The sequence below is a fragment of the Nycticebus coucang genome, chromosome 21 (assembly GCF_027406575.1).
Source record: "Nycticebus coucang isolate mNycCou1 chromosome 21, mNycCou1.pri, whole genome shotgun sequence".
Taxonomy (NCBI): Eukaryota; Metazoa; Chordata; class Mammalia; order Primates; family Lorisidae; genus Nycticebus; species Nycticebus coucang.
The window spans coordinates 26,523,628-26,550,326 of NC_069800.1; the positions used below are offsets into that span (position 1 = coordinate 26,523,628).

Consider the following 26,699-nt stretch of genomic DNA (forward strand, 5'->3'; position numbering starts at 1 on the left):
AGTAGTTACAGTACATCAAAGGGATGGGTTGCATTTGTCTCTTATTTTTTATGTTCACTTTTATTGTGGAAAATTGCATATTTAGCCAAAAACAGGATATTGTCTCAAGTTTCTGTTTACCACTTACCAGCATTTTGCTGGTCTTACTTTGATCTATTCCTTCTTTTAACTGCTAGACTGTTTTAAAGAAAATCCTAAGCTCCACTGTGTAGCCCTTCAGTATGTATTTTCGACAGAAAGCATAAACACTTAATCTACAACCACACAACCAAATTTTTATTGTCGTACAGAAAAAATAAATAGTAATTCCTTACTGTGATTTAATACCCAGGGCCATGTTCTTATTGCTGAATCTATCTTAAAAAATCTTCATAGTTGGTTGTTTGGAATCATGATCCAAACAAAGTCCGTATATTATAATTGATAGATAATGTCTCTTTTCAACTATTTTATCCTCCCCCCCTCCAATCTGCCTTTAAAAATTTTTCCACATTCTGAATTTGGCTGATTTTATCATCTTTTTGTAATCTAACAAGTTCTTTTTTCTCCTCTGTAATCTGTTAGTTAGATCAAGTGGTTACTTTAATTTTATTTATTTATTTATTAAACAAAAATACTTGATGGATGGTGGATGCTATGGTATGCATTCTAGGTAATCACATTGTTTCACATATGTCTCATCCTCTTTTGGTGTTGCTAAGATTGACAAGTGAATTTTCTTTTTTTTTTTTTTTTCTTTTGTTTTTGAGACAGAGTCTCAAGCTGTCACCTTGGGTAGAGTGCAGTGGCGTCACAGCTCACAGCAACCTCAAACTCTTGGGCTTAATTCTCTTGCCTTAGCCTCCCAAGTAGCTGAGACTACAGGCACCCACCACAAAACCTGGCCATTTTTATTGTTGCATTTGTCATTGATGTTTTAGCTGGCTCAGGCCGGGTTTGAGGCTGGCGTCCTACCCACTGAGGAATGGGCACTGCCGACAAGCGAATTTTCATGCTATCATTAAATTGTACAGAAAGTTCCCATCAATCTTTAGCTTAATGAATTATTCGAATTGATTTATGATCACTGCACTAATCTAGAAATTGGCAATTTGTTTTCTACAGAGAACCAGATAGTAACTGTTTTAGGCTTTGAAGACCACATGCACTCACACACAATACATAATGAACAATTATGGTTGCATGTTAGTAAAACTTTGCAAAAACAGGCGCTGGGCTGGTCGGTAGACTTAATTTATCAACCACTGTGTGAGTCTGATCCATTATTTGATTAAAGGTTACCAAATGATGCTGCTCAAATTTTATCATTCCTCTTTTGTGTTAGATGGAACAACTTTCCTTATCAGCTATGCATTCATCCTCAAATCCATTTATACCAGAAAGGCAAGATAAATTCTCTCCTTGATTCCCTGTACTGGTTTTTATAATGAGAGAGTGCTCTAGCAACTTAGGGTTTTTGTTTTTTTGTGTGAGTGTGAGCTTGAGGGTGTGCATATATTTGAATTATCTTAATCTATTACAATCGTTATTTTTTAATGTTTTATGTTTTACTATTCCCAAGGTTATATGAAAGAGTCAATATTTTTTTTTTTTTTTTTTTGGCCGGGGCTGGGTTTGAACCCGCCACCTCCGGCATATGGGACTGGTGCCCTACTCCTTGAGCCACAGGCACCGCCCGAGTCAACATTTTTTTTAATGCTTAGGTTGTCCCATCTTGGATCCCCTCCAAGTTAATTCTTTTTTTTTTTTTTTTTAGAGACAGAGTCTCATTTTATCACCCACGGTAGAGTGCTGTGACATCACAGCTCACAGCAACCTCCAACTCTTGGGCTTAGGTGATTCTCTTGCCTCAGCTTCCTGAGTACCTGGGACTACAGGGGCCCGCCACAACACCTGGCTATTTTTTTTTTTCTTTTTTTTTGTAGAGACAGAGTCTCACTTTATGGCCCTCGGTAGAGTGCCATGGCCTCACACAGCTCACAGCAACCTCCAACTCCTGGGCTTCAGCGATTCTCTTGCCTCAGCCTCCCTAGCTGGGACTACAGGTGCCTGCCACAACGCCTGGCTATTTTTTGGTTGCAGTTTGGCCGGGACTGGGTTTGAACCCGTCACCCTCGGTATATGGGGCCGGCGCCCTATAGACTGAGGCCACAGGTGCCGCCCAACACCTGGCTATTTTTTGTTGCAGTTTGGCCGAGGCCAGGTTTGAACCCACCACCCTCGGTATATGGGGCCAGCGCCCTACCCACTGAGCCTCAGGCGCCACCCCAAGTTGATTCTTATGTCATTGTTTTTTCCTTTGCCTTTTTGATATGACCCAAATAGTCTTTAGTTAACATCCTCACTTTTTGGCAGAAAATTCCACCAACTTATTTTTGTGTATTCTGTTTTTTTTTTTTTTTGTAGAGACAGAGTCTCACTTTATCACCCTCGGTAGAGTGCCATGGCATCACACAGCTCACAGCAACCTCCAACTCCTGGGCTTAAGCAATTCTCTTGCCTCAGCCTCCCGAGTAGCTGGGACTACAGGTGCCCGCCACAATGCCCAGCTATTTTTTGGTTTGCAGTTCAGCCGGGGCCGGGTTTGAACCCGCCACCCTCGGTATATGGGGCCGGCACCCTACCAACTGAGCCACAGGCGCCACCCATTTTTGTGTATTTCTTGCCTTACACCTAGAATCAATAATTTTTCTACAGGACCTGATTCGTTTTAGAAGGAAATTTTACCTGTTTACATTTCTCTAAATCACATTTTCAATGTAGCTCTTAATTTAGAAAACATTTACGGAAGTTTCACTGTTATTTTAATTAAGTTATCCATTACTGAAAAAAAAAAAAACAAAACAAAAACTCTTCCACCAGGCCTTTGCCAAATAGTGAGGACCATTCATCCAGTGGTAACTGTTGGAATTATAGAGCACACTGTTTAGGAATAGAGTTTTAAGAGAGCTGAGCTGATACTTCCAAACATAGTCTGTAAACCAGCCCTGATTTTTTTTTTTCCTCTTTTTCTTAGAGAGCTGTGACAATTCATCCAGTGGTAACTGTTGGAATTATAGAGCACGCTGTTTAGGAAAAGAGTTTTAAGAGAGCTGAGCTGATACTTCCAAACATAGTCTGTAAACCAGCCCCGATGTTTTTTTTTTTTTTCTCTCTCTCTCTTTTTCTTAGAGAGCTGTGATTTCCAGATCTGAAGCTATGACCACAAGTCAGCAAGTTTTGACATTTTAAAAATGATTGGGCAGTGCCTGTGGCTCAGTGGGTAGGGTGCTGGCCCCATATACCAAGGGTAGCAGGTTCGTATTTAGCCCCGGCCAAACTGCAACAAAAAATAGCTGGGCATTGTGGTGGGTGCCTGTAGTCCCAGCTACTCAGAAGGCCGAGGCAAGAGAATTGCCTAAGACCAAGAGTTGGAGGTTGCTGTGAGCTGTGATGCCACAGCACTCTACCAAGGGCAACAAAATGAGACTCTGTCTCAAAAAACAAAAACAACAACAAAAAAAAACAACCAAGAATCATTTGGGACACTTTCAATGATTTCTTTCTTTCTCATTTTATAGATATACCAGCCAAAAGATGTGGTGACTGGACTCACCACCACAAGAGTGGTAGAAGTGCCAACATTGTGTTCTTTTGAAAAGTTGTGTGTCACCATTAAGTATTAAGAAAATTTTCTAACTGAAGAAATCATTTTATTAGTCATAGTTTCTATCGTGAGTGGGTGTGTAAGTTATAACATATACATTACCATATAAAAGTCACTTGGATAAGGTTTCATTTAAATGTATTTCTCAGATTTTGCTGAATCTGAAATAGCCATCAAAATAATAAAGTAACTTGGCTGTTTCTGGCATAAGATAAACAGATCTTTCTTTTCTTCCTTGTGCCATAAAAAAAGTTGACTGTAGCTTTATCATCACAGGAAGAAAGCTGACTACCATTGCCTTCACTTTATTTGGGCCCAGTTGCTATGGTTACAGCCCTTTAACTAAATTGGGAATAGTAACCAAAATAACACTTTGCATAACATTCTCTTGTTCTGCCCACCTCTTTGCACATCTACAAATTGCGGTTTGGTCTGTATCACCACACTATACCATGGTCTACTTTAGGAAGTACTTTAGGCCAAGTAGTTATATTTATGCTAAATACTCTCCAAGTGCCTAGCATAGTTTGTGTATTCCTGAAAATACTAATACACATTCAAAAGACCATGCCTTAACAAATAAGATCCATGACCTAAGATTTCTTTTATTTTCATGGATTATTATTAACATGTCAGATTTTATGCCTTAAGGGACAATATTTTTTAACAGGGACACTATCCTATAGGGAAATTAGTATTTCTCTGTGTCCATTGGATATATGATAATATATTAAGACTTTTTGAAATTGACTTTCAAATCACATTCTATTTTTCTCTTTGTCATCCAGCATACTCCTTGGTTTTTATATTTATTATTATAAACTTACATTTGAGGATTAGTTGGTTAGGACTTCCAAAATTGAAAAACATTGATTGATAGAGTAAAACTATGAAAAATTAGCTCTGACTTTAGCCAGGTTTCTATAACATGGTTTGTTCTTTGGTGCAGTGTGTTGTGCAAATTTATTCAGCTAAATATAGACTGTACATAAGAGAGTTTCTGCAGTAGAAATGCTATCGCGTTTTCATAATTATTTATAAGCAGGATTTGATGTAAATGTGCTTCTGTTCAAACCTAAAGTTTCCAAGCAAACCAAAGTTATAGATAAAAACACAACATTAAATCTTGATATAAGAGAATAAAAACATTTGAGACTTTTTTTAAGACCGCTACCAAATTCTGAGTTGTATAATGTAGCATTTCCCTTCTAGAAGCATGCCATATTCAAATAACTGTACTATAAGCTTTTTAGCAATATTGTTGTGTATTCCAAATAAATATAAGCACCCTTTCTTGTAGAGGGGATTTATTGAAAGATAAAGGAATTTTAAGTCTAAATTGGTTTACCTTTCTTATTTTCTACAGGCTTATGCCAATTGGTAGTTCTTTTTTCTAAGAAAAAGGAGCAGAGTATTAGAATAAATTATTAAATTACCATCTACAAAATGGCTTGGATTTTTTTCTCTAAAATGTTTTATTTTTATTTCTTACAGAAAGAAGCAGCTTTGAATCTTAATTTGATATTAAAAGAAGAGAATGAAAAACATCAGTTGGATTAGAAAGAACTGGCTTCTTGTAGCTGGGATGTCTTTCATAGGTGTCCATCTTGGAACGTACTTTATACAGAGGGCTGCAAAACAGTCTGTAAAATCTCAATCTGGAAGCAAACAAAAGATTGTTGAAGAATGAAGTAAAATAAATATTTGGAATTATTTGTCATTAAATCTTTATGTTTGATTAGCTTTATAAACATCAAAATATTTAATTTTATAGCCTCATTTTTGCATATCCGTACTATCATTCCTGAAGAATATTTTTTTAGATGTTAAAACATACGACAATGCAATGAAAAGAAAAATAATGGTCCACAGTCCACAAATGCCTTCACATGCTAACACTTGAAATGTCTCATTTAGAAGCTAAGAAGCCATCATTGTGTAACAGTGAGCCACTGACAAGTGAAGGAGTCAGGGCCACACTTTCTGTGTGGAGAGGAATCATGTCATCATGCTATGGCCCTTCAGGCAGGCTGAAGCAGCTGCACAACGGCCTTGGAGGTTATGTGTGCACGACCTCACAGTCTGCAGCCCTGCTTCGTAACCTTTCAGTCACCCATCCCATACTAAAGATCCTTGTGACTTCCGTGCAGAATCATGTGTCATGCTTCAGTGACTGTGGCTTATTCACAGCCATTCTCTGCTGCAACCTGATTGAAAATGTTCTGAAATTAGTCTTGACACCCACCACTGTCATTAAATTAAATAAACATCTTTTGCATCTCTGCATCAATTATCTGAACTCCGAGGCCTGTGGCTGCCGAATCCCAGTTGACTTTAGCAGCACTCGGATCCTCCTGGGCTTGGTGCGCAGTGTGCTGACAAGTAAACCTGCCAGTATGCTCACCAAACAGGAGGTTGATCATATCAGCACTCTGATACTGAGAACTTTTTTGCTTACAATTCCAGAAAATACTGAAGGCCATATCATTTTAGGAAAGAGTATAATCGTACCTCTAAAAGGTCAAAGAGTTACAGAGTCTACTGTATTACCTGGAATACTCATTGAAATGCCAGAAGTGCAATTCATGAAGCTGTTACCTATCAAAAAGTCAGGGGCCCTCAAGGTGGCACTCTTCTGTACTACTTTATCCGGAGACCTTTCTGACACTGGAGAAGGAACCGTGGTGGTTCCTTGTGGGGTTTCTCTTGAAAGTGCAGTTCTGGACCAGCTGCTCAACCTAGGAAGGCAGCTAGTCAGTGACCACGTAGATCTTGTCCTGTGCCAAAAAGTCATGCACCCGTCTTTGAAACAGCTGCTCAGTGTGCACCAAGTTATTGCCATAGACAGAATTGGAGTGACCCTGATGGAATCTTTGAGTAAAGTGACAGGTAAAAATCACTCTTGGCTTTTGCCCTTTACAGTTAATAAATCACACTCATTTTGAGCAGAGATATTTTTAGTTTGTGTCGCAGTTAACATCTTGGAAATTTTTAGATGCTGCCAACCTCACAGCATGTTTCAGTATCATTTCTGGCAGCAAAGGTTGTTTCTGGAAAAGATCCTGTAGTGTTCACTTACAAAAATGGAGTGATTACAATAATTTTCTGTTTGTTTTTCAGCCCTAAAGTATACCACAGTTTATCATATTCTAACCCCCATGTTAGAATATTGATAGGTCTAACAGTCACCTAATCCTGAAGTTTTTCATACTTTTACACAAAATTCTTCTACTTTGTAAAAATTTTAAATCATGTTATATTTAGAATGCGATTTCACGGTTACAGTACCCTTTTGTATCACTTTTATCCTAATTTCCCACAAGTTCTATACTTCTGCCTAAATAGTTGTTTCAAACTGGGAGGATGGGGGCGGTGCCTGTGGCTCAGTCGGTAAGGCACCGGCCCCATATACCGAGGGTGGCGGGTTCAAACCCGGCCCCAGCCAAACTGCAACCAAAAAATAGCCGGGCGTTGTGGCAGGCGCCTGTAGTCCCAGCTACTCGGGAGGCTGAGGTAAGGGGATCGCTTGAGCCCAGGAGTTGGAGGTTACTGTGAGCTGTGTGATGCCATGGCACTCTACCGAGGGCCATAAAGTGAGACTCTGTCTCTACAAAAAAAACAAAAACAAAAACTGGGAGGATGGGACATGTGTGTGCTTATGTTTTACCTTTATTAAAAATTAGTTCCAGTTGACCTTGAGAACCAAGATCATCTTTTACTTTCAGCTCTTAAAACAGTCCTGGCCTACAGTAGGGATTCTAAAATGTTGTTGAATTCACTATAATGTGTTTAGCAACGTACAGAATTATAATAGGCAGGAAAGTCACTGTATTTCACAAACTCAGCAAATTAAAAGTAGATATAAGGTTGATACTCACCTGTTAGAGCCAAAGGAAAAATGACAAGCTGCTGCTTTGTTTTGAGCCACTTTTCAGTGTCCCTTAATTGCTTTGATAGTATCAGAAAGATGATGATCATTTACTTCTACATCGTTGCAATTTTTTAAGTTATTAGACTGAAACCATTGTTAAAGTTTACTATTTATAGTCTTATTATAAATCATCAAAAATGAGCAGTATGTATGCCAAGTGTTGAATACATAATATCTGGGTTATTGCTCCAACTGCACAGTGATTGTCAAAGTACAAATTATTAAATAATAGGAATTATTCTTTGGAACTCATTATTGATGTTGTAGGTTCAATGTGTATCCTTAAATATTTACTAGCATTTCAGGAATCTGGCAGTTTCCAGCTTGTGAATAGTGGGTATTTCAGATTATTTAGTCAGTTTTTGAAATACAGAACATTTTAGCTGGGCACAGTGGACCCATAGTCCTAGCTACCTGAGAGGGTGAGACAGGAGGGTCACTTGAGCCCAGGAAGTTCAAGTTAGCATCAGCAACATTGGGACTGTCTCTTTAACAACAACAAAAGGAAGATTTCCCACAGAAACAATATCATAAATGGGGACTAAATTTCCACATTAGCCCACAATTGTTGTTGACACCTAACATGCCTAGAACATGACATGAATAACCATAGCTTTAGTCCTGCATATTGAGACAAAAGGGAAAAGGGAGGTAGGACCATACCAGGCAAATGACTCAGGTACACATTTAGATTAGGTGGAGTATTTGGGGGCCTAATTTGTCTTCCCTGGTGTATCTAGGTTAACGTTACCTCCTTTCAATCCTTTGAGCAAAAATTCCTATTTATTGATCTATGTTAAGTAGCGGATGTTACTATTCATAGGCGACTGGGATTCGTGAAGCATGTTGGGGCTTACAGAGCATTTTTAACATTTGTTTTGGCTTGATTTATTTATAAAATAGGCATTAATACTCCTGTATTACTCTCTTGTGAGGGAGCCAAAAAATTTAAATAACATGAGCGACTAGCTTAGCATCCAGTGGCTGAGAAGCCATGTACCTGGGCTTCTTCAGAACCTGTTGTTTCCACCATGTAAGATTACACTATTAAGATTTAGACCTATTTACATCATTCTTACTCCTTACTCTTGGAGGCTTCAGAAGTGAAGAAACTATTCAAATAAATTAAATTGTTCAGTGATTATTTTCTAAACGTTTTTTGAGCTGAAAGTGTTTTTAAGAGAGTCTCATTCTGTTCCCCATTCTGTTGCTAGAATGTCCTGGCCTCAGCCTAGCTCACAGCAACCTCAAACTCCTGAGTTCAAGCGATCCTACTGCCTCACCCTCCTGAGAAGCTGTGATTACAGGCAACCCCACAACACCCAGCCAATTTTTTCTGTTTTTAGTAAAAATGGAGTCTTGCTCTTGGTCAGGCTGGTGGGGAACTCCTGAGCTCAAGGGATTCTCCCACCTCAGCCTCCCAGAGTGCTAGGATTATAGGTGTGAGTCCTTGGACTGCCCTAAACTGAAAGTGTTTTTAACCTTTTTAACACCTTAGTTTGAAAGAAAAATGTCTTTTAAATATCAATTTGAAAGAAGAGGAAATTGGCCCAAAGGGATGAGTAGTTCTGAGTGATTTTAATCTTTAGAGTTTAAATCAGCATTATTATTCCTTGTAGAAATTTGGTGTAGGTTTCTTATATGACTTCTACATTTAGAGATGTGGAAAATTCATGTCATTCCGAACTTCTTTATTCATATTTTTATTAATATGTAATTTATAAAACTTTTGCCATTTTACTCATGCAGGTGGGAAGATAATATATCAAAGAATAACTAAGTAAAATAAGTATGTTATGTACTTTATTTTGGCATAATTTAGATAGCTGTTTACATACAAACTGTCACTAGGCAAAAAATAATAATAACCATTACATGTTTACAAAATAGAGCCTCAAAGGAATTCAATTGTGCAACTATTTGGATAGCTTTATTTGTTTCAAATTGAAGATAATGCCTTAAAAATAATAGTGTGTTTCCTCACATCAACCTTCTTCCAAACTGGGTTATTTATTCGGGGTCTTTGATCCCTAAATGGCCTGCCAGGGTTTCTGAGCTTCCTGAAACTGTATGCAAAATTATCTGTACCTTTTTGTGGGAAGAGAGTACAAAATGGCTTCTAAGAGATGGTTGAAAAGCTCTGAAATCAAAAGAACCTCTGCTTTTTTTGTATGTCGCTTTAGTAACAGAATGCTATTTATTTCATTAGTTTAAGAAAATACATCTTTCTTTATCCTGCTTCTCACATTTTAAATGATACACTTGTGAGACACTTATATTGGCTAAAAATAAATAGTATAATTTTAAATGGTTGCTTTTTCCCACCTTTGCTTATACATTTTGTGTTTTCTATTCTTCAAAAAATAGGAACACAGCCTATTGGTTCTCTAGGCTCAATATCAACTAGTAGTTACGGAAGTGTGAAAAATTTGCGTACTGCAAAATTTGGCTCCAAACATTTTTTTCATCTTATTCCTGATGAAGGAACAATCTGCAGTTTGCTTCTCTGCAACAGAAACGATAGTGCCTGGGATGAGCTGAAGGTAAGTAAGGAATTTTGAGTTCCACATACAGAGGATGAGGCAGGAATTACCTGGTCACTCAACAAGTACTATTATTTTGTTTTTGCATTAGTGAGCTGTGCTTTTTGTTACCTTGTAGCTTCACTGGGTGGTACAGAAAGCAAAAGCAAGATGAGAGAAACAGTAACAGAAAGCTTATGTAAATGCTTGTGACATTATAGTGGACTTGGCATGTGTTGCCGTTTATTATTTCTACCACTTACAGGAAACCTAAAACATCCTTGATAAGTGATTTTTTTAAGAAATAAGTTGGAACAATGTGCTCTTTAATGCTAATGTGTATGAATAATTCACTTTGAAAATGAGTCACCTAGTCAATACCCATCATCCACCCCTAGTGGTGTTTGTCACTCTGTGCCACCAATAAGACATGCAGCCTTTACATAGGGGAAGTGATAATCTGTGGGGTAGGTCACAAGTTCTGAAGATTCTTTCTGTTCAAGGATACATCCTTGGTAAATATTAAAGGTCTATATGTTTTTCTACTTACTATTGGTAGGTTGTAGCTCTGTTATTTCCAAAACAATTTGCAATAGATTTTGTATTTATACAACTATTTAGACTGAAATAGTTTCTTTAGTAAAAGTACCAATAAACCTTGCTGACCCACATATCTTTCAACCATGTATTTTTAAATCTCACTTTGAAAAGCTGAGTACAAACTCACACTTGCATATGAAAAACGAAACACAACTTTAGCCTAGGATGAAGGAGGGAAGGGAGGGATATGGATGGGGAGGGGAGGAGAAGGGAGTGGGGACCACAACTATGGAGCACACTGCAAGTACCAGTTGGTTCTATCATGTGTAGAACACAAATGTCCTAATGCTATAATTGGGTAAATGAGGTGAAAGCTATGCTGATTAGTATGACGTAAGCACTCCAATTTGTACAAATAATCAACACACTGAAAATGGCATAAATGTATTTATGATCTATGTACAAAAGACTTAATACAAAAAAAAAGATCCAACTACATACCATCTAAATGAAACTCATATGTAATGATATAATGTAATGATGTAATGACAAAAAATGGAATTAAAAAATAGCATGACAGGGAAAAATAAAAAAAGCTGAGTACATATGAAAGAAAACATTAATCTGGCTCCATGAAAACAGACTTCTGGCTAACGTATTTTTCTTTTACCTCTATTTTTTATTATTCCAAATGTATTAATCACATTACAACCTTCATGACACAGGTATTTTTCTTTCGCAATTAAAATCAGGCTCTTTGAGCGTGTTTTGTGGCTTTGAGAGCATCCTTGTATTTCTCCATACATGTGATATGAATGTCTGAATGTCTGATGCTGATGATTTGTTTCCTTTGTAGCTCACATGTCAAACAGCACTGCATGTCCTGCAGTTAACAATCAAAGAACCCTGGGTGTTACTGGGAGGTGGCTGTACCGAAACTCATTTGGCTGCATATATTAGACACAAGGTAAGTAAGACAGCCCCCTTCATATTGTCTAAATTCTCAGCAACTTTTATTTTATTTATATTTTTTTTAGAGACAGAGTCACACTTTATTGCCCTCGGTGAGTGCTGTGGCATCACAGCTCACAGCAACCTCTAACTCCTGGGCTTAGGTGATTCTCTTGCCTCAGCCTCCTAAGTAGTTGGGACTACAGGTGCTGCCACAACACCCAGCTATTTTTTGTTGCAGTTTGGCCAGGGCCGGGCTCAAACCCTCCATCCTCAGTATATGGGGCCAGCTTCCTACCCACTGAGCCACAGGTGCTGCCCTCTCAGCAACTTTTATGAGATAATAAGTCTAATCAGAATACCCTGGAGCCTTTCACAAAATTTTTCAATGTCTTAGAGTTCTAAAACATGAGGAAAGTACCAAAGTAAATATGAGGTAATACCTTTATTGCAATAATTATTATAAATGTGATCTTTTACTAGGTGTCACATGCTCTGAGAATTGTCTACATGTACTGCATTTTGAAACTCACATTCTGTCATTGGGAGTTCTCACATTTGAGATCTCAACTGCTACAATACAATAGTAATTGATATTCACAACAGAAGGGCCAGGGTTCTACAAAATAGTTCAGTGCCTTTCAGAACATCAAGAAAAGAAGGAATTTTATTTATTAAAGCATTCCATGTATCAGATTCTATTATAATTTTTAATAAATATTTGTGTATGATATTAAATCTATTAAAGAAAATTTTTTATTAGTCTAGAAAACTACACTTCCAGATACTTGTGAGATAAGTTTAGTGCATTATTTTTCTGACTAATTATTTTACAAGTTTTGGTCTACCTTATTTGAAGGATACATACAAAAAAAGTATATATAAGTGTCTTCCACTTATATTTGCAGTTGACTCAATAGTAAACAAGAGAGTTATTGAGAGACTGTGTAGAGCTTCCAGTGGGTGACTGGGATTGGAGAGAGAGTAAACTTTTGTATAGACATGCCCTGCCCTGCCTCCCCAAATAAGTTAAATTCTTTTTTTTTTTTTTTTTTTTTGTAGAGACAGAGTCTCACTTTATCACCCTTGGTAGAGTGCCGTGGCGTCACACAGCTCACAGCAACCTCCAACTCCTAGGCTTAGGCGATTCTCTTGCCTCAGCCTCCCAAGTAGCTGGGATTACAGGCGCCCGCTACAACGCCCGGCTATTTTTTTGTTGCAGTTTGGCCGGGGCCGGGTTTGAACCCACCACCCTCGGCATGTGGGGCCTGCGCCCTACCCGCTGAGCCACAGGCGCCTCCCATAAGTTAAATTCTATTTGAAGATAGATGTCTACTGCTGCTAAATGAACAATATTGTAATCTGTAAATGGAATTGAGTAAACTGGACAAAGCTTTTTGAAGGAAGGAAGTGTCTTGAATAGAATTTTGAAGAAACATTACAGCAATACAGCACTGAGGATTCGGGGGGAATTATCTCATTTGGTTCAAACCTTCTGGTTTAAAAAAAAAAGTGGTCACTGTTTTTAAGTAGTTAGGCTATAAATATTTTTAGCCGTTATTCAATCATTAGTTTGCTAATACAATCACATGCCACTTGACAGGGATATGTTTTGAGAAATTCATTTTAGATGATTTTGTCATTGTCAAATATCACAGAGCGTACTTAGACAAACCTAGGAGGTGTAGCCTACTACACACCTAGGCTGTGTGGCATAGCCTATGGCACCGAGGCTACAAACCTGCACTGCATATTACTGTTGGCAATTGTAACACAATGGTAAATATTCGTGTATCTAAACATATTTAAACATAGAAAAGGTCGGTAAGGGCCAGGCGCAGTGGCTCATGCCTGTAATCCAAGCACTTGGGAGGCTGCAGTTGGTGAATTATCTGAGTTCACAGGTTCAAGACCAGCCTGAGCAATAGTAAGACCCTGTCTCTAAAAATAGCCAGATGTTGTGGCAGGTACCTGTTGTCCTAGCTACCTGGGAGGCTGAGGCAAGAGAATCACTTACACCCAAGAGTTTTGAGGTTGCTGTGAGCTGTGATGCCATGGCACTCTACCAAGGAACTATATCTCAAAAAAGAAAAGAAAAGGTCGGTAAAAATATGGTATTATTACCTTATAAGCTACCGTTGGATGTGCAGTGTCTGTCATTGACATTAGTATGTAGCACATGGCTGTGTATTAATTTCAATTTCTATCACAGAACTTCTAGGATAAACTTTTTAAAATGGTAGAACAACAAAAAAAAGTTTAAAGTCATATTATCTTTTCTATTATTAAAGAGAAGAGCATTAATTTTTAAATCATTGATATAAAAATTATACATGTCTCAAAATGTGCATTCTCATTTTAAGCATACCTCAAACATTTTTCCGAGATAAATGTGTACCTCATTTGGGACAGTAGTCGTCAGAAACTTCCCTCTGTGTGCATAAAAACCTGTAATGCATTATACCTGTCCTTCACATAGTGAAAAGGTACCATCAAGCCTTATTCAGAATAAGCTGATGATGGATTGTTGTGATTCATTCATTCCATATCATAGGGTGCCAATTTTTACTACAACCAGCCAGTTTAAGGGAGTGCAGCCTGGCCAGCTGACCTGTACAAGCTCATTAGCCTTTTTCCAAACCCCAAATTAAATGAAAGTAAGTAGTAACTATGATTAAGGTTTTAAACAAGTCTCATTTTTCTGAAAGATTTTTATATTGTTCTGTATGTGTTTTCGATGATTTTTTTACTTAACTCTTTAGACTCGCAACGAGCCAGAAAGCATTCTCAAAGGTGATGATGGATGTACTCAAACGGAACTTCAACTAATTGCTGAAGCATTTTGCAGTGCTCTAGAGTCTCTTGCTGTTTCTTTAGAACATGACGGTGGCGAAATTCTCACTGACATGAAATATGGACACTTTTGGTCAGTTCAGGCACATTCTCCCTCTGCTGTGAACTGGTCAGATTTGCTTTCACGGTGTGGCTGTGGATTATACAATAGCCAAGAAGAACTCAGCTGGTCTTTCCTAAGAAGCACACGTCTTCCTTTCACACCACAAACCTGCCTTCCACGTGAAGCTGTGGACTCCAGCAGCACCCTGACTGTAGACTGTTTGACTGCTAAGCTTGGCGGCCTCCAGGTGGCTGTAGAAACAGCCAATTTGATTTTGGATCTTTCATATGTCATTGAAGATAAAAATTAATAGAATAGCATATTTATATCACAAACAAGCTAGTCAGGTGTCAGTTAAGAAAAATAATGAGTGTGTTTGTTCTCTCCCAAAGGCCCATTTTGCATATTTGGACGGATGACTCATAAATGTACTTATTTAAGAAACAAAGGTCTGATTTGTCAATAGAAATGCAATAAAATAATAAAATATGAGGCATTGTTATTAAAGATATCATAATTTTCTTAGGGAGTCCATAGTGACCATAGAACATTGTTCTAAATTTTTGTTGTTATTTCAACATCATGTGAAAAGCATGCAGAAATAAAAAATTCCTAATCCATGCTCTGGTTTCAATATACTTATTATAGCTATTTTGTAGTTAGTAATTACATATATGTAAAGTACAAAATTAGATTCCAGAGTATCACAAAGCATTCAGTATATATTGCTTACTCTAAATAAATATTCAAACTGCACATTTAATTATAATTTCCCAGTTCTCAGTACTTTTATATTCTTCAGTGGTTAGGTAATAGACGTTGAACCTGGTTTGCCTGCAGTTGTTAGTTTGCATTACAGTTCCACATTTTTTATATTTGAGGAAACATGTGATTAGGGAAAATAGGTTTATATAGTAACTAAGGCTGAAATAACTTTGTAATGTCTTCATATTTACAGTAGGAGGAAGAACTGGTTTGTTTAGGCCAGAGCTGTTCATCTTTGACACAAGTGACATTCTGGAGCAGATAATTCTTTATATGGGGGCTCTCCTGTGCATTGTACATTAAGTTGTTTAGCAGCTCTGGCCTCTACCAGTAAATAACAGCAGCAGACCCCCATTGTGACAACAAAAAACGTCTCTAGACATTGCCAGGTGTACTTAAAGAATAAAGCTGTGTGTGGTTTAGAGCTACTGTTTTAGACTGACAGAAAAAGAAAGTCCACCAGGACTTCAGGAAGCAGCATAGAGAAAGGAACTGGAAGTTATTTATTTCTCTAGTTCAGGCAAATAATGCAAAAAGAGACTAGAACAGCTCCTACATTTCACCAAAGAACGTAATTTAAATTTTATGCAAATGCACTGAGGAAAAACATAGAATGCCGCTAAAGGAATAAGTATAGAGCTATAACAGATGTCAATATTAAACTTCAGGAAAACATTTTGGAAATTTTTGGTAAATGAAGCAAGCTAAAAGTCAGTGATCAGATCTATAGCCATGATCAAGGGAAAGATAATTTTTAACAGTTTCCTCTAATATTTTTGTAATCAAAAAGAATTTTTACTCTGAGTCAAAAAAAATTATAAACTCAGAGTAATCCCATATGTATTGAAAAATCAGCTACATCTAAAGCTTTATAATTTTGGGGATGTCTTAGACAGAGTCTCACTGTTGCCCTGAGTAGAGTGCCATGCCATCATAGCTCACAGAAACCTCAAACCCTTGGGCAATCCTCTTGCCTCAGGCTCCTGAGTAGCTGGGATTATAGGCCAGCACCACCATGCCTGGCTAATTTTTCTGTTTTTAGTAGACACAGGGGTCTCATTCAGGCTGGTCTCAAACTCCTGAGCTCAAGTGATACACCCACCTTGGCCTTCCAGAGTCTAGGATTACAAATGTGAGGCTGTCACGCTCAGACTCATAAATTTTTTTTTACTCCTTTTATTATTAGAGTCAAATAGAAGGGCAGTGTGGTGGACAGCTCCTAAGATGCCCCAGTGACCCTCATCTCCTAGTTTTCAGAGCCTTGCAGAATTCTCTCCCCTTGAGTATGGGCTGTACTTAGTGACTCCTTTATGTCACCCATTTCCCAGTTTTGAAAACAGGTATGGTATGTCATGGTTATCATACCTTATCCACCATTTTATGCTGGGAGGAAAGGGCAAATAACTAGTCTCTTTAGCTTCATGGGTCTACAGGTGGAAAGCAATTGTGCTCCAGGAACTATACTTAAAGAACTACCCCTGAGAAGGAGCCTCAGCCACCCTGACCTCATTTCAGTGATGAGATTCTGATCTTTGAGCTGATGCTGTAAAGCAGTGAAACTTTGCAGAATCTGGGGAGCAGGGGGATGGTATATTTTGTATGTATAGGTAGCCTCTAAGATGGCTCCTCTTGATTCCACCTCCTGTGAGTCCACTCTTGGGGCATGAGTGTGACCTAGTGACCAGCTTCTAATGAATACAATACAGCACAAGTGATGAAATTTCACTTCTGATATTATGTTGTACAAAGACCAGCTTGTCTCTTGATCTCTTGCTCTCTCACTCTAATGGGACCAGATCCCATATTGGAAACTGTGCCCATATAGTATGGGTTGAGGGAAGAGAGTTCCAGCGAACAACCCACAAGGAACTGAGTCCTGCTGAAAACCACAAGAGTGAAAATGGAAGCAGATTGTCCCTTGTGGGGCTTTGAAATGAGTGTAGCCCTGCCATCAGAACTACATGAGAGATTCTGAAGGAGAGGAACTAGCTAAGTCGCTCCCAGAGGTGTGACCCACAACAATCTGAGATAATAAATTTTGTCTTAACTCAAGTTTTGGGTGGACTTTGTTATGCAGCAATAGATGTCAAATGTCTAATAAAGGCAAAAGGAAAAGTGTACTTGTAAATACTTGGTCATATACAAGAGCTCACAATTAAGTTCACAAACTCATCCCAGAACTCATGCTACATACCTGATTGCTGAGTATCACTAGAGTCACTCCAAAGTTCTCGCCTTGGGAGCTATGCACCAATGCCAGCGCTTGGTCCACCTTCGAAGCAATTTTGGAACTGTTTTTCTGGAATGGCCATCAGAGCTGTCATATTCAGCTTGATGTCCTGAATGTCATCAAAATGTCTTCCTTTCAATATATCATTTTCAGGTTAAAAAAGTCATTAGGGGCCAGATCAGATAATTAGGAGGCTGTTCCAATATAGTTATGTGTTGACTGGCTAAAAACTCCCACACAATGCTGTGTGAGCTGGTGCATTGTCGTGATACAAGAGCCATGAGTTGTTGGTGAACAGTTCGGGTTGTTTTTGTCTAACTTTTTCACACAGCCTTTTCCACACCTCCAGCCAGTAAACTTAGTTAAATGTTTGCCTAGTTGGCATTCATAATGGACAATCACTCTATCAAAAATGGTTAGCAACATTGTTTTGACTCTTAACCTGGAATGACGGAACATTTTGGTTCTGGTGAATTGGCTGACTTCCATTGTGCACCTTGACACTTCGTATCAGGGTTGTATTGGTATAGCCATGTTTCATAACCAGTAATAACACATCCCCAAGATCATCTTGCATCTCCAAATGGTCTTGTCAAACTTTGACTTGCCTTTGCTTTTGTTCATCAGTGAGCTCCTTGGGGACCATTTGTTCACATACTTCACTTACGCAAAGATTTTCAGTTAAGATTTTCCTAACTCCTCCTCTGTTGATGTGTACTGGTCTGCTCTGCTTCTCACAGTCAGCTGATAATTTTGAAACACAATTCAATGGATTTTTGCCATGTTTTCGTCGGTTCTGCTTGTTACTCGCTGCCCTAAACTCTTCTTCATCAGTGATGTTTTCTCTCCCTTCAGAAAAACATTTAATCTGTTCGTACACTGCTGTTTTCTCCATAGCATCATTCCTATAAATTGATTTCACTTCCACCCTTGCCAAGTTTAAGAAGAAATTTAATGTATGTTCATTGCTCTAATTCAAGCTGAGATATTCTGGCGATGGACACACAAAAACACAACAACAAAAATGAACACTGCTCAGCCAGACATCTCCATGCGTTAACACAAACACAGCTGTGAGATACTGATATACCAAGGTTATCAAACCTTACCAAGCCATTTTACAATGCTGCCAATATAAAATGCATGGAAGTTCAGGTACTTAATTGTCAAACCTTGTAAGTGGAAAAAAGCAAAAAAAAAAAAAGCATTCTTGATGCTATGTTTTTGCATTTTTACCATCAACCCAAACGTAAGAGAAGTATTCTTCATCACTCATGTTTATAACGGGGCTTTGGCAGCCACTGAAGAAACCATGTCATGAATATGGGAATTGCCTGGGTTCTCCATGTCTTGATACTGCATTTCCAAGGTCCTCCAGGAAGGGATGGCATAGTAACCTCTCCAATTGCCCTCATTGGTTAGGGGTCTCCTCTCTCCACTTTTCATGATAGCCATTTTTAGCTTTGTCATTTTTAGCTTTGCAGTAAGATTGGGTTACATTAGCTGGTGAAATATCAATGCTATCATTTTGAATATGTCACAAATTTGTTGAAATATATTTATAAATTCATTTGTGTTTCCTGATGCTATAATAGTCCTTCACAGAAAGTACTAGAAATGGTGAGGGGGCAGTAAAAACAACACCTTCCTTACTAGTTTAAGAAAATCAGCATTTAAACTCAGAGTAAAACATGAGATGAAAATTCTTGATGAAAATAATTTCAGAGAAGCTCATTTTGGCAGCAATACATGGCAAGAAAAAATAGCAACTAAGTTAAGCCTCACACTGTTTGTGTGACTTAAAAGTAAGATTAAGGTCTGAATATTGCAGTATAAGGTCACTCTGGAGACAGAACAGGAAAGACAGAACTCTGATAGTTATTAAAAAAAAAAAAAAAAGAAAGGAAAAGAATAGTATGCAGAAGAAAATTAACGCTGTGACAGCTGTTCAATACTTTTGTAGGGCTCACAGGACATGTAGCATTAAAGATTACTAAACCAGAGAAGTCTGCCAGGATTATCATCTTATTAAACAAAAGAGGTTAGGATTTTGTCAGCAAGTAAAAAAGCAGAGAACTAAAGCAAATTAAAAGAATCTTGTAAGTCAAAACACTAATTTGGTCTTATAAATACCTCACTCCTTAATTCTTCCATTTGTACTATATTAGAAAATCTTTATGTGTTGCACATTTTAAATCAACCATTAGACTGAAGCATTTTAAAAGTGAAGTATTTTAGACAAGATACTATTACATATTGTATGTCATATATAATATATAATATATATTACTTTTATCATAAGTATCCTTGAACTCATTTAATTTGTATCATCAAAGCTATTCAGGTATTCACATGACGGCAGCAGAATTTTAAGTACTCCTATACCAGCTATCTTATTCTATTTTTATATTGTCAAACAGTATTTTGGATAACTTTAAAATAAAATAATATTGTTTACAGTCACATACATTATATAGGTTCTTATTTAAGAGTATCATATACAAAAATAATTCTCATAATCAATGTGGATCCTGTCAAAACATCCCATTAGTTAGGTTATTCCTTTGTGATATTCTTTAGAGAATAGTCAGAGAGACTAAACATCTTTTACAGGGCCTTGTTTCAGCTGTCTAAATAAATCTATCTCTTAATGTGAAGGAAAAGTCAGTTTTGAATATCTGATATCTTTATAACTTTTTTGTTTAGTTAAATAATCCCTTTTACTAACTTTTTTCTTTTTTTTTAATTAAATCATAGCTATGCATATTAACCCAATCATGGGGTCCAATGTGCTGGTTTTATATACAATTTGAAATGTTTTCATCAAACTGGTTAACTTTAATATCCCATAATCCTTAGAAATTTTTGCCACTCACCTACAAAATTAAAATTTAGATGCATCTAAACCCAATGTTAGCCTATATTTTTTGCATTACAAGAAGATTTATATGCTTCTTCATTAAGAATATAGTAATGCGGCAGCGCCTGTGGCTCAGTGAGTAGGGTGCTGGCCCCATATACAGAGGGTGGCGGGTTCAAAACCAGCCCCAGTCGAACTGCAACAAAAAAATAGCTGGACATTGTGGTGGGCGCTTGTAGTCCCAGCTACTCAGGGAGGCTGAGACAAGAGAATCACCTAAGCCTAAGAGCTAGAGGTTGCTGTGAGCTGTGTGATGCCATGGTACTCTACCAAGGGTGACAAAATGAGACTCTGTCTCTAAAAAAAAAAAAGAATATAGTAATGCTCATAAAGGAGAATGCAGTCTCTGGAAACTATTCCATGTGTAAATTAAACCTTTTGTTGGAGATATGATTAGACTTTGCACACTAAATGCCTTGGAATACTAGTACTTATAATAGATTGTGAATTTAGAGGGAAATAAAACAACTTGATAATCTCCTGTTAAAGATTTACATTGAGGAAATATTTATAACATACTATTTTAGCTGTGTAGTTTTAATTTCAAGTATTGTGATTTCATTTGGGGAAGGATTAATTGAGCTCTTTTTGTTTGACAGACACAATAATTAAGAGTATTGGAGAAAAGGAAAAAAACACCAGCTTTTTATTCATTGTCTCTGATCTCTATGATGACATAAAAAATGTGTCATCACTTCAAACTTTTAAGAATATTTTTAAAATATTTTTCTTATTTATTTATTTATTTTTAGAGACAGAGTCTCACTTTGTCACTCTTGATAGAGTACTGTGGCGTCACAGCTCACAGCAACCTCTAACTCTTGGGCTTAGGCAATTCTCTTGCCTCAGCCTCCCAAGCAGCTGGAACTACAGGTACCACCACAACACTGGGCTATTTTTTTGTTGCAGTTGTCATTGTTCTTTAGCGGGCCTGGGCCGGGCTCAAACCCGCCAGCCTCAGTGTGTGTGGCCAGCACCCTACTCACTGAGTTACAGGTGCTAAGCCTATATTGTGGTTTTAATTTTTATTATTTTTTTAATTTTACTGTTTTGAATATTTTCATCCACAGTTGATTGAATCCATGGATGTAGAACCTGAGATGTGGAAGACCAACTGTATACTCATTTTGGACAAAAGGTACCAATGCCAGGTTTTACAGCCAAGGTTTTCAAATAATTTCTCCATTTGTGGAGTTCACTTCCTTTTTCCTTTAAATAGCCCTAGACCTGACAATCTCTTTCGCTGTCTAAATGGGGCTCCCAGCCTCCTCCATGTGGCTGGGCCTTGGGCCATGGCCCACCTTGCCAGCCACATAATTGCTTTCGCCCCGATTGCTGTGTTGGACAGGGGTAACTCTGGCCTGCTCCCGCTGCATCCCAGATCCTCCTAGAACCCTGCAGTCCCCAAGCAGCTCCCATCTCACTGGCCACATAACGTGGCCATCTTGGCTGCAACCCCCACATGATGGAAAGGGAAAGGCTCCTGGGAGAGAGGGAAGGGTCAGCCCTCACAGAGCAGGCAGTGCAGGAGGGCAGTTCCACCTACACGTTTACCAGGGGGGCATTAGCCCAGATCTGTCTATCTCAACTTTGAGCTGAACATTTTCTGGAGGGGCATTTTCCTAAAAGTTTGGGAAAAAAACATAGCTGCATGCTATACTCAGGAGTGCATTATACTCCCTCAGCAAAATGGTATATCTGTGAGTATTGAATAGATGATTGCACTCCAAAATTCCCTGAATATAAGAAGTACGGATTGAGTCTTTGTCAAAAAATAATTAAAATTTATTCCCCTTGGTGCTTAAAATATTATTGAATCTATTGTTTTGCAAAGTTTTACTCTTATTTATATTTTTGGAAATGGAAAATTAATAAATATATACTAAATAAGTTTGAATCTATTTCATCATTATATAACAAATTGGATATTCTTGGGTAACTTATCAAAATTAAAGAACTAAATTTAAAACTAAAACAGAAATTGCTATCAATTTCTCAAGAGAAATTATCAGCCATTCTTATTTATTTTACTTATGAATTTACTATGCATGAACATTTATTAAATTAGGCTACTTTTACTTGTTGATAAAGTATAATGGAAAATTTACTCTTAGTATTCACAGCATATGAAATCAAGGTATTTCAAACAGAATAATCCAATTTTTATTTTTTTACTTTTTATTTTTTTACATCATTATCTGCATTTGAATAATCCAATTTTTAAAAATACCCTGTTTTGCTCCTTATTGAGCATTATGAAAAATAATCTTTGTCATTTGCTACTATAAATTAATTCCTGAGTGGCCACATAGATGAATCTCTTCATATTTGAACTCTTTCTGGTTTCATTTTCATTGCAATGAAAACACTGATGTAAATATTAGGACTCTGTTTTGGAAACAGTTTCAATATGTGAAATTAAGGCAGTGCCTATGGCTCAGTGAGTAGGGCACCGGCCCGATATACTAAGGGTGGTGGGTTCGAACCCAGCCCTGGCCAAACTGCAACAAAAAATAACAGGGCGTTGTGGCAGGCAGCTATAGTCCTAGCTACTCGGGAGGCTGAGGCAAGAGAATGGCCTAAGTTCAGGAGTTGGAGGTTGCTATGAGCTGTGACACCACAACACTCTATTGAGGGTGGCATAGGGAGACAGTCTCAGTGAGTAGGGCGCCGGCCCCATATGCCGAGGGTGGCGGGTTCAAACCCAGCCCCGGCCAAACTGCAACAGAAAACTAGCCAGGCGTTGTGGCGGGCGCCTGTAGTCCCAGCTGCTCGGGAGGCTGAGGCAAGAGAATCGCGTAAGCCCAAGAGTTAGAGGTTGCTGTGAGCCGTGTGACGCCACGGGACTCTACCCCAGGGCGGTACAGTGAGACTCGGTCTCTAAAAAAAAAAAAAAAAAAAAAAAATTTAAATTAAATTTAGGGTACTTGCAGTTGGTGTTTTAACACGATTCTTACTTTCTTAGAACCAGATTAAGTTTCATTCATTCAGTAAAGACTTATTGACTGCTTTCTCTATTGAGTCATTGTGCTTTTATTTTTCTCATCCAGCTTCCTATTTTCTTTTTTTAAAAAAAAAAAAAAAACAACACTCTGCCAAGGGTGGCGCCTGTGGCTCAGTGAGTAGGACACTGGCCCCATGTACCGAGGGTAGCGGGTTCAAACCCAGCCTTGGCCAAACTGCAACCAAAAAATAGCTGGGCATTGTGGCAGGCGCCTGTAGTCCCAGCTGCCCGGGAGGCTGAGACAAGAGAATCGCGTAAGCCCAAAAGCTGGAGGTTGCTGTGAGCCATGTGACGTCATGCCACTCTACCCAGGGCGGTAAAGTGAGACTCTGTCTCTACAAAAAAATAAATAAATAAAAAACGTTTTTTTTAGAAAAAAAAAAAACCACTCTGCCACACTGGGTAGAGTGCTATGCAGTCATAGCTCACAGCAACTTCCAACTCTTGGGCTCAAGTGATCCCTTTCCCTCAGCCTCCCAAGTAGCTGGGACTACAAGTGCCTGCCACAAGGCCTGGCTAGTTTTTCTACTTTTAGTAGAGATGGAATGTCACTCTTGCTCAGGCTGTTCTCAACTCCTGAGCTCAAGTGATCCACCCACCCCTGCCTCAGCCTCCCAGAGTGCTAGGATTGAGCCACTGCACTCCGGCTCCCCCCAGCTTCCTTCTTCATTAATTTATTCAACACCTAGCACCATAGCTAGGGATACCATAGTAAGGATAAAAAGATGCAGCCCCTGATTGAGCTCAATGTCTAAAAACCACCCACATAAAGTTAAATTTACAACTGCACTATGAAGGAGCAATAACATGGTTTTTATAAAAGATTGTGAGAGTCGGGGAGATCTTACCTAAGGAAAAGTTGATTGAAATGAGATCCCAAGAGTGATTAGAGTTAATTAAGGTAAGAGAAAAATGAGATGATTCTAGGCAGAAGGGGTAGCATACACATAGGCCCTGTGATAGGAGGAAACATATTTAAGGAATGGAAAGAAGGTCACTCTGACCAAAGCTTAGAGCATTGAGGCAAATAACTATGGAAGATAATTCCGAAGACGTAAATTGGAGACAGGCCAGGATAAAATTTGTAATGATGAGGGGTTTAGAACTAATCATAAAAGTAATGAAAATCCTGATATTGTTTTAAGTTTAGGTGGGAGGGGACAAAGTAGTGAGTTCGGGAAAAAGAGACGAGGGAATTATTCACTGGAATAGGGAAGAAATTATGGCAGATTGTGGTGTCAGTATAGAAGAGAGATATGGACAAATTCAAGAAACATTTAGCAGATAAATCTCAGAGAAGTTTGTGATGACTTAGATCATCACAAGTGAATAATGGGATGGTCAGAGATAACTCCCTGTTTTTAGTTTACTTAATTTTATGAGAGGGAGAGAAAAGAGTTTGCAAGAGATATAGTATTTTTATTTTGAGCATAAGTGACTCCGAACTGTTTTCTTGTTAATCAAGTGAAGAGATTAATAAGACAGATGTACAGATCTTGAGCTCAGAGCATGAATCTGGGCTAGAAATATAAATATGTAGGTCAATTTTCATATGGGAGGGTCCTATAGATTGGATATTTGACTCTCCAAAATCATGTTGAAATTTGATCCCCAATTTTCAACATGGGACCTAACGGGAGATATTTGGGTCATGGGGCAGACACCTCATGAATGTCTTGGTACTGTCCTTGTGGCATGGGTGAGTTCTCACTTTATTAGTTCTCTTTCCTCGCCACGTTCTCTCCCCACACTTCAGCCCCTTTCCCCTTCCACTGTGAATGGACTCAGCCTGAGTCCCTCATCAGAAGTACATGCCAGTGCCATGCAGATCTGTGAGCCAAATAAAACCTCTTTTCTCGATAAATCACTCATCGTCAGTTATTTTTAGCAACACAAATAGACTAAGACAGTGACATTGAAACAGTTAATTCACTGATTTATTAAATCAACATATGTTTATCACATTGCTACAATGTTTCAGGCACTGCTATAGATTCTAGAGGATCAAATAAATTTTATAATCAGCTTGACAAGTTCCAGGAACATTCTTGAGGATTTTAATCAGAATTGCATTATTTGTGTAATTAACACTTGCATAATATGTAGGCCTTTCATCCTAAGAAATGGTATATCTTTTCACTTACTTGACTTTTATTTAGTTAATACTTTTATAGTTTTTAGTTTATTTCATTATGTACCATGTGTGTTTCTTTTGTTGAATTTATTTCTAAATATTTTCTAAGTTTTTTAATTATTAATGGAATCTGTATGTCACATATTTGGATTGGACATAACTGACCTATAGAAAGGGCACTGAATATTATTTTTCTTTTTTTTTTTTAGTATTAAATCATAGCTGTGTACATTAATGTGATCATGGGGCACCATACACTGGCTTTATAAACAGTTTGACACATTTTCATCACACTGGTTAACATAGCCTTCCTGGCATTTTCTTAGTTATTGCATTAAGACATTTATGTTACTGAGTTTCACATTTACTCTTGTAAGATACACCACAGGTGTAATCCCACCAATCACCCTCCATCCGCCCAACCTCCCCCCTCCCTCCCCTCCCTCTTCCCCTTCCTCATATTCTTAGGTTATAACTGGGTTATAGCTTTCATATGAAAGCCATAAATTAGTTTCATAGTAGGGCTGATTACATTGGATACTTATTCTTCCATTCTTGAGACAATTTACTAAGAAGAATATGTTCCATCTCCATTCTTGTGAACATGAAAGAGGTAAAGTCTCCATCTTTCTTTAAGGCTGCATAATATTCCATGGTATACATATACCACAATTTATTAATCCATTCGTGGATCGATGGGCACTTGGGCTTTTTCCATGACTGAGCAATTATGAATTGGGCTGCAATTAACATTCTGGTACAAAATCTTTGTTATAATGTGATTTTTGGTCTTCTGGGTATATACCTAGTAGAGGAATTATAGGATTGAATGGCAGATCTATTTTTAGATCTCTAAGTGTTCTCCAAACATATTTCCAAAAGGAATATATTAATTTGCATTCCCACCAGCAGTGTAGAAGTGTTTCCTTTTCTCCACATCCACGCCAACATCTCTGGTCTTGGGACTTTGTGACTTGGGCTAATCCTCCTGGAGTAAGATGGTATCTCAAGGTAGTTTTGATTTATATTTCTCTGATGATTAAAGATGATGAGCATTTTTTCATATGTCTGTAGGCCGTGCACCTGTCTTCTTCAGAGAAGTTTCTCTTCAAGTCCCTTGCCTAGCCTGCGATGGGATCACTTGTTCTTTTCTTGATTAT

At 38.0% G+C, this 26,699-nt stretch overlaps 1 protein-coding gene across 1 annotated transcript; it reads left to right on the forward strand.

Moving 5' to 3' along the window:
* Positions 1 to 5,378: 5,378 nt before the first annotated feature.
* Positions 5,379 to 14,850, forward strand: LOC128573972 (molecular chaperone MKKS-like). The gene is made up of 4 exons (XM_053574532.1): positions 5,379 to 6,535; positions 9,945 to 10,120; positions 11,496 to 11,606; positions 14,353 to 14,850. The coding sequence occupies exons 1-4, from the start codon at positions 5,536 to 5,538 to the stop codon at positions 14,794 to 14,796; spliced, it is 1,731 nt and encodes a 576-aa protein (XP_053430507.1). The 5' UTR covers positions 5,379 to 5,535; the 3' UTR covers positions 14,797 to 14,850.
* Positions 14,851 to 26,699: the final 11,849 nt, after the last annotated feature.